Source organism: Streptopelia decaocto (assembly GCF_964273445.1).
Source record: "Streptopelia decaocto genome assembly, chromosome: 1".
NCBI classification, from domain to species: Eukaryota; Metazoa; Chordata; class Aves; order Columbiformes; family Columbidae; genus Streptopelia; species Streptopelia decaocto.
Window position 1 is genome coordinate 189,907,756 of NC_138663.1, and position 13,653 is coordinate 189,921,408.

Below are 13,653 nucleotides of genomic sequence, written 5' to 3' on the forward strand. Positions count from 1 at the left end.
TTAGAACTGGAAAGAGGCAAGTGAAAGCCTTCAAGTTTGGCCACATTCAGCAGCAAGGCATGCAAAGAGTCCTCTGTGTTTGAAGAAACCCCAGAGCTGACCTCCAATAACTCAAGACGACTGATACAGCTACAGTTACCCAAAGCAAGCACTGGAGCCAGTGCCAGCAGCCTTGCTGGGGCACAAATACAGCACTAGCTTCTCTGCTCCCAGTCTCGCTGCTGCAACCTCAGCATCAGGCAGCTCAAGCCGGAAGCAGGAGCAGGCTTCAGACAGCAACCTCAGAGCTGAGCAAGGCTGAGGATGCTGCTGGGAATGACCAAAAGTTGATGTTTGACACTGCTCAAATGCTGCTGCCTCTCCACTGCTAGTATCTGCAACAGCAGTCAATCCAAACCACCTAAAGCTGCTCAAAGCTACAATTTAGGCTTTTTATTGGCACACTGATATCTAACTGAATACTCCAGACAGGAAAAGCTACTCCTAAACGTTTCCTTTAATCTAGCTGTATGAAGATTATCTCTCTACCCAAGTGCAATGGTTTGGCCATGCTAATCAGCCTCCTTGTGGGGTTACCACAAATTGTTGTACTCCACATTGATCCACCATCATACCACTGAATTCTACCCGTGTTCCACCTGCTGCACTAACCACAGTAATTTCAGCGTGGCTTTCAACTATGAGGCTTTCTATTGTCTTCTTCTGAACAGTCTACAAACACACCTCTAGCTAAGGGACCAAGACCATAAGAAAACATACTGTGCAGGAACAATCAAAACCATCAGAAGGTAAACTGACTAGAGCAGCAGGCAGTTTTCTTGGCAGTAGCTTGTATTTAGAACAGAATGCTCTAGAAGTGATAAGTACAACTACTGCCTTCAAGAGAAAACTCAACACTAGCTTTCTTCAACTATCTTCCTTATAGTCACAAGCAAGAAAATTAAGACTAGCAGAGAAAAGATGCAGGTTACACAGGTATTAAAAAAAAAAAAAAAGTAATTCCTGCACATCCTACAGACCCAAAAAAGTGTTCACTGTGTACTCCATTTCTGTTCAAAGAAGGGACATTCAGCTGTTACAGTGATGAAAGCTCAGCAAATACCAAACAGCCAAGGCAGGTTTACTGTATTTGGCATCAGGCCTTCTCCATGAGGAGTAGGCGGCTTTTATGCTCCTTCTGCCAAACATTTGGCACATCATAAATTCTCACTTGCTTCTGGAAGACCACAGTGGTTCAGAGCATGAAAAAGCTAAGTGATTTATCACAGGAGAAGGTCTTCAGAAGCGGGCAAACTTCACCACACAAGCAGTGTGGTATTAAAAAGAAAACAGAAGTCCAAACTGGAAAGAGAGAGAAGATCTTACTGCTTATAAAGTTTTTATGCTCACATGTTTCTTAATTTGCATCAGACACTGCATTCAATGTGTCTCTCCAAAGCTTTCCTACATAACAACTGCAAGTACACACTTTGAAACACTCTGCACGTAGCACTATTAGAATGAAAAACAAAAAAACGTCTTCCAAGGTTTATGTATTTTATCTTTTAAAGCATTGCTTATAACTTTAGGTAAGTTTAGATGATAATTTTGGGAGTCTTGAGTTGGCTATTTTGTTAAAGGAATGTGCCTTTCCATTTCATAAGCGTACTATCCATGCATTGAAGTTTACATTTCCAATAGACTATTCCTTGCAGAGAAGCAACAACTTCCTTATAAAGAGAAAGGTTGACTAGACAGGTCTGAGAAGAAAATGTGGATGTGCAAGGGAACAACTAAGAATCCAGTGGGGAAAAAGTGCTAACATGTTATGTAAGCACATATGTGAAAATAAGAAGAAATTTCTAAATCACACCAATATTAAAGCCAGAAGTTACAGTCCGGCAATTCTGGAAAGAAATTAAACAAAAGATCTTGAGAAATTCAGAAGACACTTCATACTCAAATTATCTATTAATTTTTTGCTTGGTGAGTAACACTACAGTTCAATGTGACAACTGCAATTAAAAATAAATATCTCCTTACATAACTCTTCTCCCACTGAATTTTAGCAGAAAGTAGGCTTCCCATCAGATGCAGGCAAAGAGGCGGGGGGAAAAAGCCACGGATAGTTATTTTTGCCTTACTTAATACAAAGACATTTTTCAGGAATAAAGGTCTCATCCCAGCTTAAGTACTCAACTACTACTGTGATGAACTCAAACATGCTCCAACAGAATGGGTGGGTTTCAGTTGCTTTTAGTTTAATGCTCATCTTGCCCAACACCAGCAGTATCTGAATACTAACACTAAGACATTCAAACATTTTACTAACCAGTAAATGAATACTGTAACAGCCTATAATGCTTCTTTTATGAACTTAGTATCAGCACTGGTCATATCAAAAACTGTTATATATAAACTGTTATTATATAAAAAAAGGATCCTTTACAGTAATGTGATATATTGGTCCAAAATTAATGGGCTAAAGTAAGATCACAATAGATTTTTTTGAACATATTTTTCAAAACAAGAGTTTAAAGGTTTTTGGGTGAGGTAATAAAACAGATTGAAATAATTTGTTTCACTGTTATCAATGCTTAAAAAAACTATACAACAATTATTTTATGCTGGGAAAAAAGTTTACATATATAGGTAATCTTGACTTAAACTCCTAGCACTGCTACAGTGCAGGCACTTTTCACCTCACACAGCTTGGTAGACTGAATCATAAACTCACTGCACACATGTGCATACAAAGGACAAGGTGTTATCTCTGATGGATATAAAGCAGTAAAAACTACAGTAACATATCTCCAGTGGAATTTTACACAGAGATAGTTAACCTGATATTAAGACGAGCGCAATAAAACTTTTATACAAAGCCTGTCCATGGCAAGTCATTTACGACTTGTGCCCTTTTAGTCTCCCAGAAACATGGAGGTGTCAGGGGAGCTTACGTTTGTCCTACTTTGTTTTGTACTGACATGTTTCTATCAGGAAGTAATCATGTGCTTGAAATGCCAGCCTCACTTGTGCACCTCTGTAACAGTCCACAAGCACTACACATACTAGTAAGTGCATGTCAGTGCTGCTTCCTCTGCAGTGTCACCACCCTTGTGACTTGCTAGGGAAAGTGGATTCTCCAGCGTTTTTATGCCTCTCTCATTTAAAGCAATGTTTTTGAAATGCAGACTAGGAATCAGCGAACAGAGACAACAGACAAAGAAAGTGAACTACACCCCCAGGCATGAAGAGAGAAAGTAAAAGCGCCTGCCTGGATTGGGATGCGGTGACAGAGGCAGTTGGAGGGCAGACAGCTCGAACAAACCAAGCTGGCTGAAAGGCAGAGAGGAAGCCAAACAGTTTCAGAAATGCTGCTTTATTTACAAACACTCCCACTAGGCGATGAGATATTCATGGGCAAGGAAAGCAAAACAGCAGTCTTTCTTTACCATAATATTAAATGACTGGGCTGTCTTTTTTTTTTAAATTTATCTCACATATCATAAAATCATCTGATAAAGACTGAAAAAAAGGACAGGTGTCATCCTTTTGCTCTATAAAAAATTGGTACAGAGTATAGAGCAGCAGGAGTCCACCTCATGGACCAAGTCCAAAAGCATAGTGATAATACAAATTAAAATTTATACTTTGAAAAAGAGTAATCAGAACTACTCTGTTATCAGAAACAGCAATTCAAAGTAATGTAATTACTCAATATCATAGCTTTCAGAGGTAAACCTCTCCAAAAGCTATCACAATTCCTAATACATTGCATCAAATTATTTGATAACTGCATTGAATTTTTCAAAGCACATGTTTAAGCTTTTGTTTTCAACAGCCTCCCTGTACCTAAAACAACTTTTTTTTATACAACTAGTTGTATGAAATGTATGCAGCTAACCTGATCAAAATGTTAGGGCGTTCTTCACAGCACTGGGGGAGAACACATAAAAGAAAGGTCTTCCTGCCAATTGCTGAAGTCAAGAGAGTCTACCCACAGACTATAGGGTAGTAGATATGTATAGGGTAGATATGTTGCATATCGCATAACCAACCTGACAACAACTTGTACAATGCATGTCTCTAATCTCACTTTTGTATATCTGTACTTTGTTTCTAAATCTCTATTCTCAATTTCTTAAACAAAAAAAAGCAAAACAAAAAAAAAAAAAAAAAACAACTTCAGGAGTAAAAGGCTGTTAGGAAGTAAATTAAAAAATACAAATAAGTTCTAAGCACAAACTATGTTTGAAGACCAACAAAACAATCCCATAACTGGAACTTTTTTAACTCCTGGAAGACTCATGGAACGAACACACACACACTGCATAATCTACTCCAACTCATCTCCAATACACAGTGAATACACCAAACCATTTTTCTGGTGGTGTAATGCATTACACATCTTGACTAGAAAGCAACAGATCAGGAAAAAATCAGCCACATCAGCTTACTATCTAAATCCCTCCATTGACCCCCTTTTTCTTCAGTTGCCTCACAACCAAGATTATTTTTTCTGCTTTTGAGGTTCTACAGAAATGCTTCTGCCTGTGTTTATCACCCCAACCTCACTTACCATTTGTCCACTTTTCCCACAGAAGTCTAAATCTGCTTCTAGGTGGTTCCTTACATATGGAACTCCTTCTGAGCTGGTCCCCAAGGTCACTATTTTCTGGCCATTCAAATGCTTCCTGAAGGCCCACTCCTACAGTGATACCTACAAAAATCAGTTATCTAATATCTGCTAGATAGAAACTAAATGGGGATGATCTGTATCTTAAAAAAAATTATCAGAACTTCAAGTTATTAAGCTATAGCATACAGAGTTTGCTCACATGATCTAACTATCCCCCACACACACTTGCTTTCATTTTTTGCCTTTGAAGCAGAAAAGCAATTACAAACAATAATAGCGCTTCCTTTATGTTCTTTGATACCCAGCACAGAATGGACACTACCAGAAATAAATAATTACCAGTATTCCTCAGGTATCTGTAATTCCTGTGGAATATCTGGACTTTGAATGATTTTCCATACAATAATGAAAACCCATAAAGTATATAAAAAGAAACAATCCATTTCCTAGGCAATTAATTGTGGGTTGTGGGCTTTTTTTTTTTTGAAGTTTCATGATTAATCTGCCCCTCAAAATCCCATGTGATTTTGCAGATTGAGAATTTTTTCCTTCTCTCCTTTCTTTTTCCTTCACTCCCCCAAATAATTCTCCTCCTCATTTCATTTCCACATGAAACACATAAAAGGAGAAAAAAAATCCACGTCTAATTTCCTGATTTCTGGAGCTGACATGCGAGACAAAAAGTGATTAAGTGAAATCTGTAATTTTCATTTTCTCCCAAGCATCTCTAACTGGTTATTGTTTTCACTCCTCAATTCTCTGTTGTCTCTAACCTACTCCAAATGTCTCAGAAGTCTCTTCAATTCTCAGAACTGTCTCCTCATTTCTTAACAATATTCAGAGCAAAACAAGACAACAGTTGTATCAAGTCCTGGAAAACTCATCAGGAAAATTAGAAGGGGAAATTTCTCTCTAAAAAGAAAACTGAGGTATACAACAACCCATAGAGCATCACTTCCAAAAAGTACAAAAAAGTTTGGAAAAATAATTCACAACTATACACCACACACTATAATACCTATTTTCTGTATACAAGCAAAGAAGAAAAAAAACACAGGGAAAAGTGACCTCTATATGACACACCACAACTATATTCACATTTTCACATTTAAAAGTTTAAGATAACTGCCTGTTTCTAAATACTTCAAGCTGTAAATACCAAAATGCTACCAAAGAGAAGAAAAATCCAGATTTAGAATAATCCTGACCATTGTTTCACTGCATTAAGAAGTATAATCCACCAGATTACCTTTAGTATTTGTTTTGCTGAATAGCTTATCTTCCCATTTTTTTCTATATCCACAGCTTCATTTTGTTTAAAAAAAAGGAATGGACTTGTAAAGACCTAAACACCTTTTAAAAAACAAAGTATATATACAAATGTATAGGCATTTAGACTCCAAGCCTAGCGTATTTATGGATTTCACAAAACCTAAGCTGTAATGCTTACTAAACTAACCACCAAGCAATTACATACAGAGTTGTTAGAGCAGTGGCCACTACCCACCACTGCTGCAGACTCTACCCACCGCTGCTGTCACCAGCCCTGTAATACGTAGGTGACAGGGTGCATAAATATCTGTGATGCTTTTATTAGGCTAGCCCAATGCAACCCAACCCTTGGTGCCCCCTTCTACCTTTCCCACAGGCTGGTAATAAAGCCTATTCCCAGACAGGGTTTCTCAGTAGGTGGGGAGAAACACAGAGTGAGGCCACTTGGGGAAGCATCACAGGCACCTTGCAGAAACATGGCCCTATATTTTGATTACAGTTTTCCTAGGAGGACTTTGAGAAAGGCTTTCTGGTGGAGAGCCAGATGGAAATATCTCACAAGGACAGGTGAGCTAACCTCTGGCGCAGGGATGGCAGGCAGCAGCAACACAGACGCCACAGCCAGCTCCTCTGCCGGCAGCTCAGCAGCACCCAACCACCCACCCATCCACCCACCGCTGCTGCTGCTGCCGCTGGGCCCAGGCAGCACAGGGAACTCCCAGCTCAGGGCCGCTGTGTTTTGGTTGTATTTATAGGCATCAAAGACAAGATGAAAGAGCAAGCACTATGCAAAAGGCAAGGTGGAAGTTAGCAAATGTTTAGAGCCATACCTTAGCTCATATCTATTAATATACAACATCTACATGCAAAAGAATAATTACATTGTTAAACTACTCCAAAGCTAACAAATACAATTGCAGGTGCCCGTGCAATTTTAACTTGTCCAGCTTATGTATAGACATGATACATTTTAATACCACAATGACATTTTTCTCTAGTTATTCCCTCATGCTGTGTCAACAAGGGACAGTGCCATAGGAAGGAGGTGGCAGCATGCAGCATGGCAGGTTTGCATCTTAGAGAAGTTGGGAAGTTCCGGACAGAACAGAGAGCAGATATAAGAGGAGAAATTTTTCATGCTATTATGTTACCTACTCATCCTTCCCTGGGCTGTTCCTTAAAACCCTACTCATCAATCCTACATTTTCCCCTAAATGCTAAGTAACAGTAATTGCCTCACCTCTGCTGCTTCTACAGCCTTCTCAGATGAGGTGCTGCTGCCACGGCTGCTCACTGGGTTGATGCATGGGATATACATCTACTAGAAAAGCACCACGTGTGGATTTTGGCAACTAACAAATCCAGAGAAAACTTTTTTTTTTCGGTGTCACAGAGGTCCTGTGAAAAGGGTTGGGTCTTTTTGGTTGGTGGTTGGTTGTTTTTTTGGTTTTTTTTTTTTTTCAAATCAAACTTTAGACAGATATTACCAGCTACGTCTCCTATATTGTAGACAGTGAGGTCTGTGCTAACTTCTGAGTGTAGGCAAAGCTCACTGGCATGGTCAGTCTCACTTCCCAAGAACGTTAAAAAGCCACACAGTCAGTCCAAAGCCACATTTAGCCCACTACCTCATCTCTAACACAGGATGGCAGCGGATACTTGAACAAAAGCATAAGCATGAGGCAAGGATAAAGCAGGATTTCTCAGCAGGCTCTTAGCCACATGTAGAGGAAGATGAGTCTGATTCAAAGATGATTTTTTTGCAATTAATAATATCAAGCAGGGTTTTCCTCCAAGAACATCTGATCACTTTTGGAATCTCTGTCAGATGTCAGTATCCAAAATATCTATGGCACAGAACAGCTGGACCACACATCATGCAATATCTCCTTCAGCATCTCCTGGTTAGCTCCGAGGATGTCACCTGCTCATTCCACTTCACACCCTCATAGTGAAATACTTGCGCACTGGAGTATTTCTTGTATTTCCACTGTTCACCTCCTTATCACCCAATGTTCCCATCACCTATGTTGTGAAAATAAGTTGGTATTCGGGGAGCCTTTGTGATTACCACAGAAAAACCTATAAGTAAATTAATAATCCTGTACTCAAAGCAGGATTAGAGTAACACACATGTTAGAATGAGGCACTGACCCACTTTTAACAATAAATAGGACTACACAGTTAATTAGTCAATGAGAATTATCTGCTCTGTGCACTGAATGAGGCTGGGGTCCAGTAAGGAAGGAGGAAGAGCAGGTGACAGCCACATAAGTGCAAGTTACTAAATATTTTGGAATTGGGAAAGACAGTCAGTGAAACTTTACAGGCAGGTGATTTTTGGCAATTCCAAATTTCACGTTCTTATACTCAGAACTCTATTATTTAATACAACTCTGTGTATTACTTTCTATATCCAGAGAAAGTGAACTTTAATTTAATTTGGAAATCATACTGTTAATACTACAGGTCATCAGAAAGGTAAGGATTTTAGATATTAGTTTGTCAGTACTCATACGTATCAACTCCAGATTTTGAACAACTATTTTCCTTATTTGTTTCACAAATGCATACCAAAGCAAAGAAGCTTAGAAGTGAGACTGGTCCCACTACCCACCTCTTCAATTTCTCTCTCCTTCCTTTTCTTACTCTTTTTTTCTAGTTAGTCTCCTTCCTGTGAGATCTTCTTCTACCAAGCTTTTGCCTCCTATCACTTCAAGTGAGGTAGCTTTCCCAGCAGATAATCACTGATAACACCAGAGCGGGTGCAATCACAGAGAGCTCTACATAATTTTAAACCTCTGATACATTCAATAGAAGCAAGTTTTTCAAATAATTTAAGTGCACAGCAGTATCAACCTCTGAGCACACACAAATTCTGAATTTTCTTAGATTTATGGCTAAGGCAAATTTTGGAACTTTTTCTTACAACAACAGCCTTCCTATAGGTGCTTTTACCCCCAAGCCAAACTGTGTATCCTCCCCACAGGCCTGAATATCCCCTAGTTTAACAGTTTATTGACTTCCTTTTGCATAGGGAAAAAGTCTATTTCATGCCTCTGTCCGAAAGAAAAATTGAACAAAGATCAACTTATCACTACTGAATCTCTCCAAGATATATCTACCTGTTAAAAAAAAAAAAACCAAAAACAAAAAAACAACAGACAAACAAAAATAAAAAACCATGCACAAGACAGACTTCAGTTTGAATAACTGAAGCTTGACAAAATGACCAAAGTCTGAAAATAGTGTATTTTAATAGAAAGCATTAAGCAATTTTATATTATAGGCTCCTCCTGAAAGGGTAGACATGACAGTCCTATGTTACTGTAAGACACTGACAAGCTACCAACTACCGAGATAATACTGCTAAGTGGCACAAGCTCACCAGACCTGGCAAAATATCAGCTGCAGATTCCCGAAACATGTATGAAGCACTAAAAACATACATACAGGATGTTCAGTGCAGTTGTATCTTAATTTTACAAAAAATATGGTTGAGGCCATTCACTAGTTGAGTCAATTAATGTAAACAAATGCCAGGTTTATGACAGAAATCAATAATGCAACCAAATTTAATATGCTAATTAAAAGCAGCATAACATTTCTGAAGGAGCATCTTTTCCTAGCTGCAAAGTGCTGCTTTACCTACAAAATCAATAGTGACTAAAATCAGTTTACTGCAAACACCATCTAACTATTAGACTGCACATTAGGAAGACGCATAACAAACCAGTAACAGCAATGCCACTCTGCATGGCATACAGGCAATGAACAATCACCATCTGAGAAGGGGCTGCATATGAAGGTTGATGAAGCCTTAAGAAAAAAGTAAGAGGCAATTTCTGCTCACAGTAGCAGATAATGTAAATATAGTTATTTATAAAACTATTTTGTATTTTTTTTAATATAACATTTCAGTTGGAACGTTTAAAACTGAGCTGCAACTCAGAACGAGTTGTTTGGAGGAGCCCATCTAAGGGTACCACTTGGGAAAGTGCTGCCTCCCTGCAACCACCCCCTCTCCCAGCCCGACTTCGGGCAGAGAGGTGCACAGCGAACCCGCACCGTGCCTAGCACGGAGATGACCAAAGGGCAGCTGCCCAGGCGCCCCCCAAAACCAGCCGGGCGTGGAGCCCCTTCCAACACACCTGCCAGCTCCTTCCCCATCAGTAACGGCCGTGTCCCCCACGCGTGCCCCGGGGCGGCCGGCGCAGCTCTGGCCCGACCTGCCCTAGACGCCCGCGGCGCCCAGCAGAGGCCGAACGCGGGGGCAAGGCGGCGGGGAGGGTGGCCGGGGACCCCTGCCGCCACCATGGCTGTTGTTATTTGTTTCCGGTAGCACCACAGCGTGTCGGGGAGCAAGAACAACGCGCCGCCCGCCCCCCGCCGCCCCACACCGCACCACCCCCAGGCCGCCCCGCCGCACTCACTCGTCAGCCGCGGGCCATCCAGCCCCCCGCCGCCTCCGCCGCCGCCTCCCGCCCCCAGCTCGGCTTTCTTAGGCCCCACCACCGCCGCCGAGCCCGGGCTGGCCCCGTGCGGTGGGTAGCCAGGCCCGGCGGCAGCGGCCGGGGGGATGCCGAGCGGAAGCCCGCCGAGGGGGGCGGCGGGCCCCGGGCCGGCGGGGGCGGTACCGGGCTCCTCATGCAGGAACTGGCACTCCTCGCCGTAGAAGCAGGTCTTGTCCTTGGCGTAGTAACGGCAGAACTTCAGCTTCACGGCGCCGCCGCAGCCGGCCCCCGCCCCGCCGGCCACCGGCCCCGCCACGCCGACCCCCACCGCCGGTGGCGGCGGCGGCCCCACCACCGGCGACGGCGACGAGCAGGGCAGGCCGCTGCTGTTCATGGCAACCGCCCCGCCGCCGCCGCCGGGGTCGACACCATGGGGAAGGAGGGCGGGAGGGAGGGGGCGGGGAGGGGGAAGGGGCGCGGGAACCGCCGTCACCCCGGGCTCCGACTCCGGAAGGGGGAGGAGGGGGCGACTCCGCGCCTCTTAAAGGGGCCGCGCGGCCCGCGGCGGGGGCGGCGGCGCCTCCTCAGTGGTCCCGGCGCTCAGGGTTGTTTATGCCATTTTCCTCTTCCTGAGCGGCCGCACGGGCGCGCCTGCGCCGGCGCGGGGCATGCTGGGTAGCGCCGCCGGCCGCCGGGCGAAGCCGAGCCGCCCGCCGAGCCGGGGCTGAGGAGGGGTTGCAGTCCGAAGAGGGGGGGACGGCGGGCGGGAGCGGCTCAGCCTCAGGCGGCGAAGCGCGGTGTCCGGCGGGCGGGAGGGCGCAGGGGCCGCCGCGGAGTGAGCACAGTGTCCAGCGGCTTGGTTGGGTGCGCGCGCGCGGGCGTTAACCGTCGCGCGCGGCCTGCGGAGCTTAACGCCCGTCCCAGCGGGGCGGGTGACCCCCTGCCGCCCCCTCGTGCCCTGGGGCCGGGACAAAGCGGAGCCCAGGGCCGGGGCCGCTTGGCTCCCGTGTCGTCTCTCAAGCTGATACTCCCGCCTTTCCCCTTCGCGAGGTGGGGGTCGGGGTACCGGCGCTCCCAGCAATGTCTCAGCCCGTTTTACCCCCCAAAACACCTCTTTCCTGCTGAAAACCACAGGGCAGCCCGTTGGCTTTTCCCGGCTTGCTGTGTGAGAGAGGAGCCTGAGGGATTCTCCCTCTCCAGGCGTTGAATTGGCGTGCCTGGTGTTTTTAAGGGGATGTTTGAAGTGTTTTCCCCTGAGCGTGGAGAATTTTGTTATGTGAATTTTCAGTGACTCACTTGCTAAGCTACTCAAGACTTTTTTTTTTTTCTTATGTTGTTGGCATAGCTTGTGGTGCTATTGCTGAAGTGATGTATATAGTGGAAAAACATGACATATTAAAGCACACTTGACATTCTGGTAAGAAAAAAAATTACTGTAGAATTAAGATTGCTTTGTTTTTTTTTTTTGGTCGCTGTCTTCAGTCATATTAAAAACGAAAAGAAAATCAGAAATCAGGGCCTTCCTCCAAGATGCCTTGACAGAATATGCAAAAGAAATGTAAAAAAATGAGTGAGCTTTTAAATGTCATAACAAATCAAAGTCTTCCTCAGATAAAGTCTTTAAAGACTTTAAGAAGCAAGCATGCCTTAAACTGATGTCTCAAGACCAACATTTGTGCAGTCAGAAGCGTGGCTTCTACAAGCTTATAAACCAGATGAGGAAAAAAAGGTGGTTGGTCTACAAAATAACATTGGACAGAAAACTAGAGAAGAGCAAGGCTGCAAGAGTCAGAGCTGAAGTCCTAGCCTGGTATCCCGAGAAAATAAGATGAAGGGTATCATTTCTCTGTCATTCCCCAACAATTTTCAGCCTTTTGCTTCCTTTCAACTGGATGGCAAAAAGCTCACAGCTTCTGTGTTCCTACAAGTTTAATAAAGTACGTAAAAGAGTGGGAGGGCTCTGTTGATGTCTCCATTAAAATCTCTGGTTAGGAGCTTGGACACAAACCACAGGAAGCCCTCATAAATACCTCAGCCATGGGAAATGTTTTAACCCCAACTTGTACTTTCCTAGATAATGGAAATCATTTTAGTACATGGATGAGAGGTGGTCCCAGCTGTTTTAGCTGAGGTACCCACAGGACTACTTAGTTGTGTATCGATCAGCCCCTTGGCATAGTGTTACCCCTTTGAGGAGTGAAACCATGGGCTTCCTTGCACTGTGAGCTGCTGTAGCTACACACAGGTGCTCACAGGTAAAACTTCCCTCTGCTGCTGCAGTGGGAAAAGGGAGAGCCCGGGAGTGCATTGTTTTTTCTCCCTTTATCCTGGGAAGGTGCCAGCACAGGCAGAGGTCTCAGGCAGATGGGGCATCCGGGGTCTGTGGATTCATAGAGGGGAATGGGAGGTGGAAGATGCTGTACTGAGGTGATGCCAGGCATGGGGGAAGAGAGGAACCCAGTATCACCTGCTGAAGCCCCCTTACCAGCAGCCTGTTTACCAGCCCTTATTCCAGGGTTGATGTCCCCTAGAAAAACCTCCCCTTCAAGAAGGGTCAGACTCAGTGGACAAGTTATACGTATGTGTGAGGAAGTTGGAAAGGGCCACAGAATTATGTTAATGAAGGGAGAAGAAAAATCTCAGCTTTCCCAAGCCCTGTGGATCTTTTATCCAGAGTTTTAGTACTGTGGATTTAATGGTATCAAGTTATCTTACAAGAGATTTCATGATACACATAGGGAAATACCTTTTCTGGGTAAACTGGTTGGACATGAAATTAATTCTTCCAAGCAAAGACTTCAATTGTGTAACCACTCCCACCGCTGAAGTGTATTCTAACCTGTGTTTTCAAGCTTGTGAGACTGCTTTTCCCACAGCTCTTTTGCTGATCCATGCATATGTCTAATATCACATGTGCACAGTGAGGTTAGGAACAAGGACACAAATGGGCTTGTGTATACACGACCCACATTTTTCCTGTCTGCATGCTGTAGCTCAGGCTGAAAACATTCCCACCGGATGCGGGAAGAGCTGAGATAGGGACTGAGCTGTAGCACCTGATCCTGCCAGCCAGAGTGCCCAGATAACAATGAGACATGCGGTACAGTGCCAAGGCTGTTCGGCTTCTCCCCCACTGAAGCTGGTACGTTGTACCTGAGCTACTGAGCATCAAATCGGCTTGGAAGCATCCCTCATCTTCTCTGTGTTTTCTTGGCCAATAATGCGAAGAGGCTCAAGATGGCATGAGCCTCTTTTTGTGGCTCTAGCAAGCTCTTACCTCTCCTGTCTCTTTAGTTCTGTTAACTATAT

General features: G+C 43.9%; 1 protein-coding gene across 8 annotated transcripts in view; it reads right to left on the reverse strand.

Moving 5' to 3' along the window:
* PAN3 (poly(A) specific ribonuclease subunit PAN3) overlaps positions 1 to 11,745 on the reverse strand; it is a 103,251-nt gene extending 91,506 nt beyond the window's left edge. For 4 of the 8 annotated variants that reach the window (XM_082043218.1, XM_082043214.1, XM_082043217.1 and 1 more), the window contains exon 1: positions 10,324 to 11,743. In XM_082043218.1, coding sequence (XP_081899344.1) covers positions 10,324 to 10,738 — 415 coding nt within the window. In that variant the 5' untranslated portion in view covers positions 10,739 to 11,743. Of the gene's footprint in view, positions 1 to 10,323 lie in introns of all 8 variants that reach the window. The other 4 variants (XM_082043213.1, XM_082043216.1, XM_082043215.1 and 1 more) reach the window with 3 other exon arrangements.
* Between the last annotated feature and the right edge of the window lie 1,908 nt (positions 11,746 to 13,653).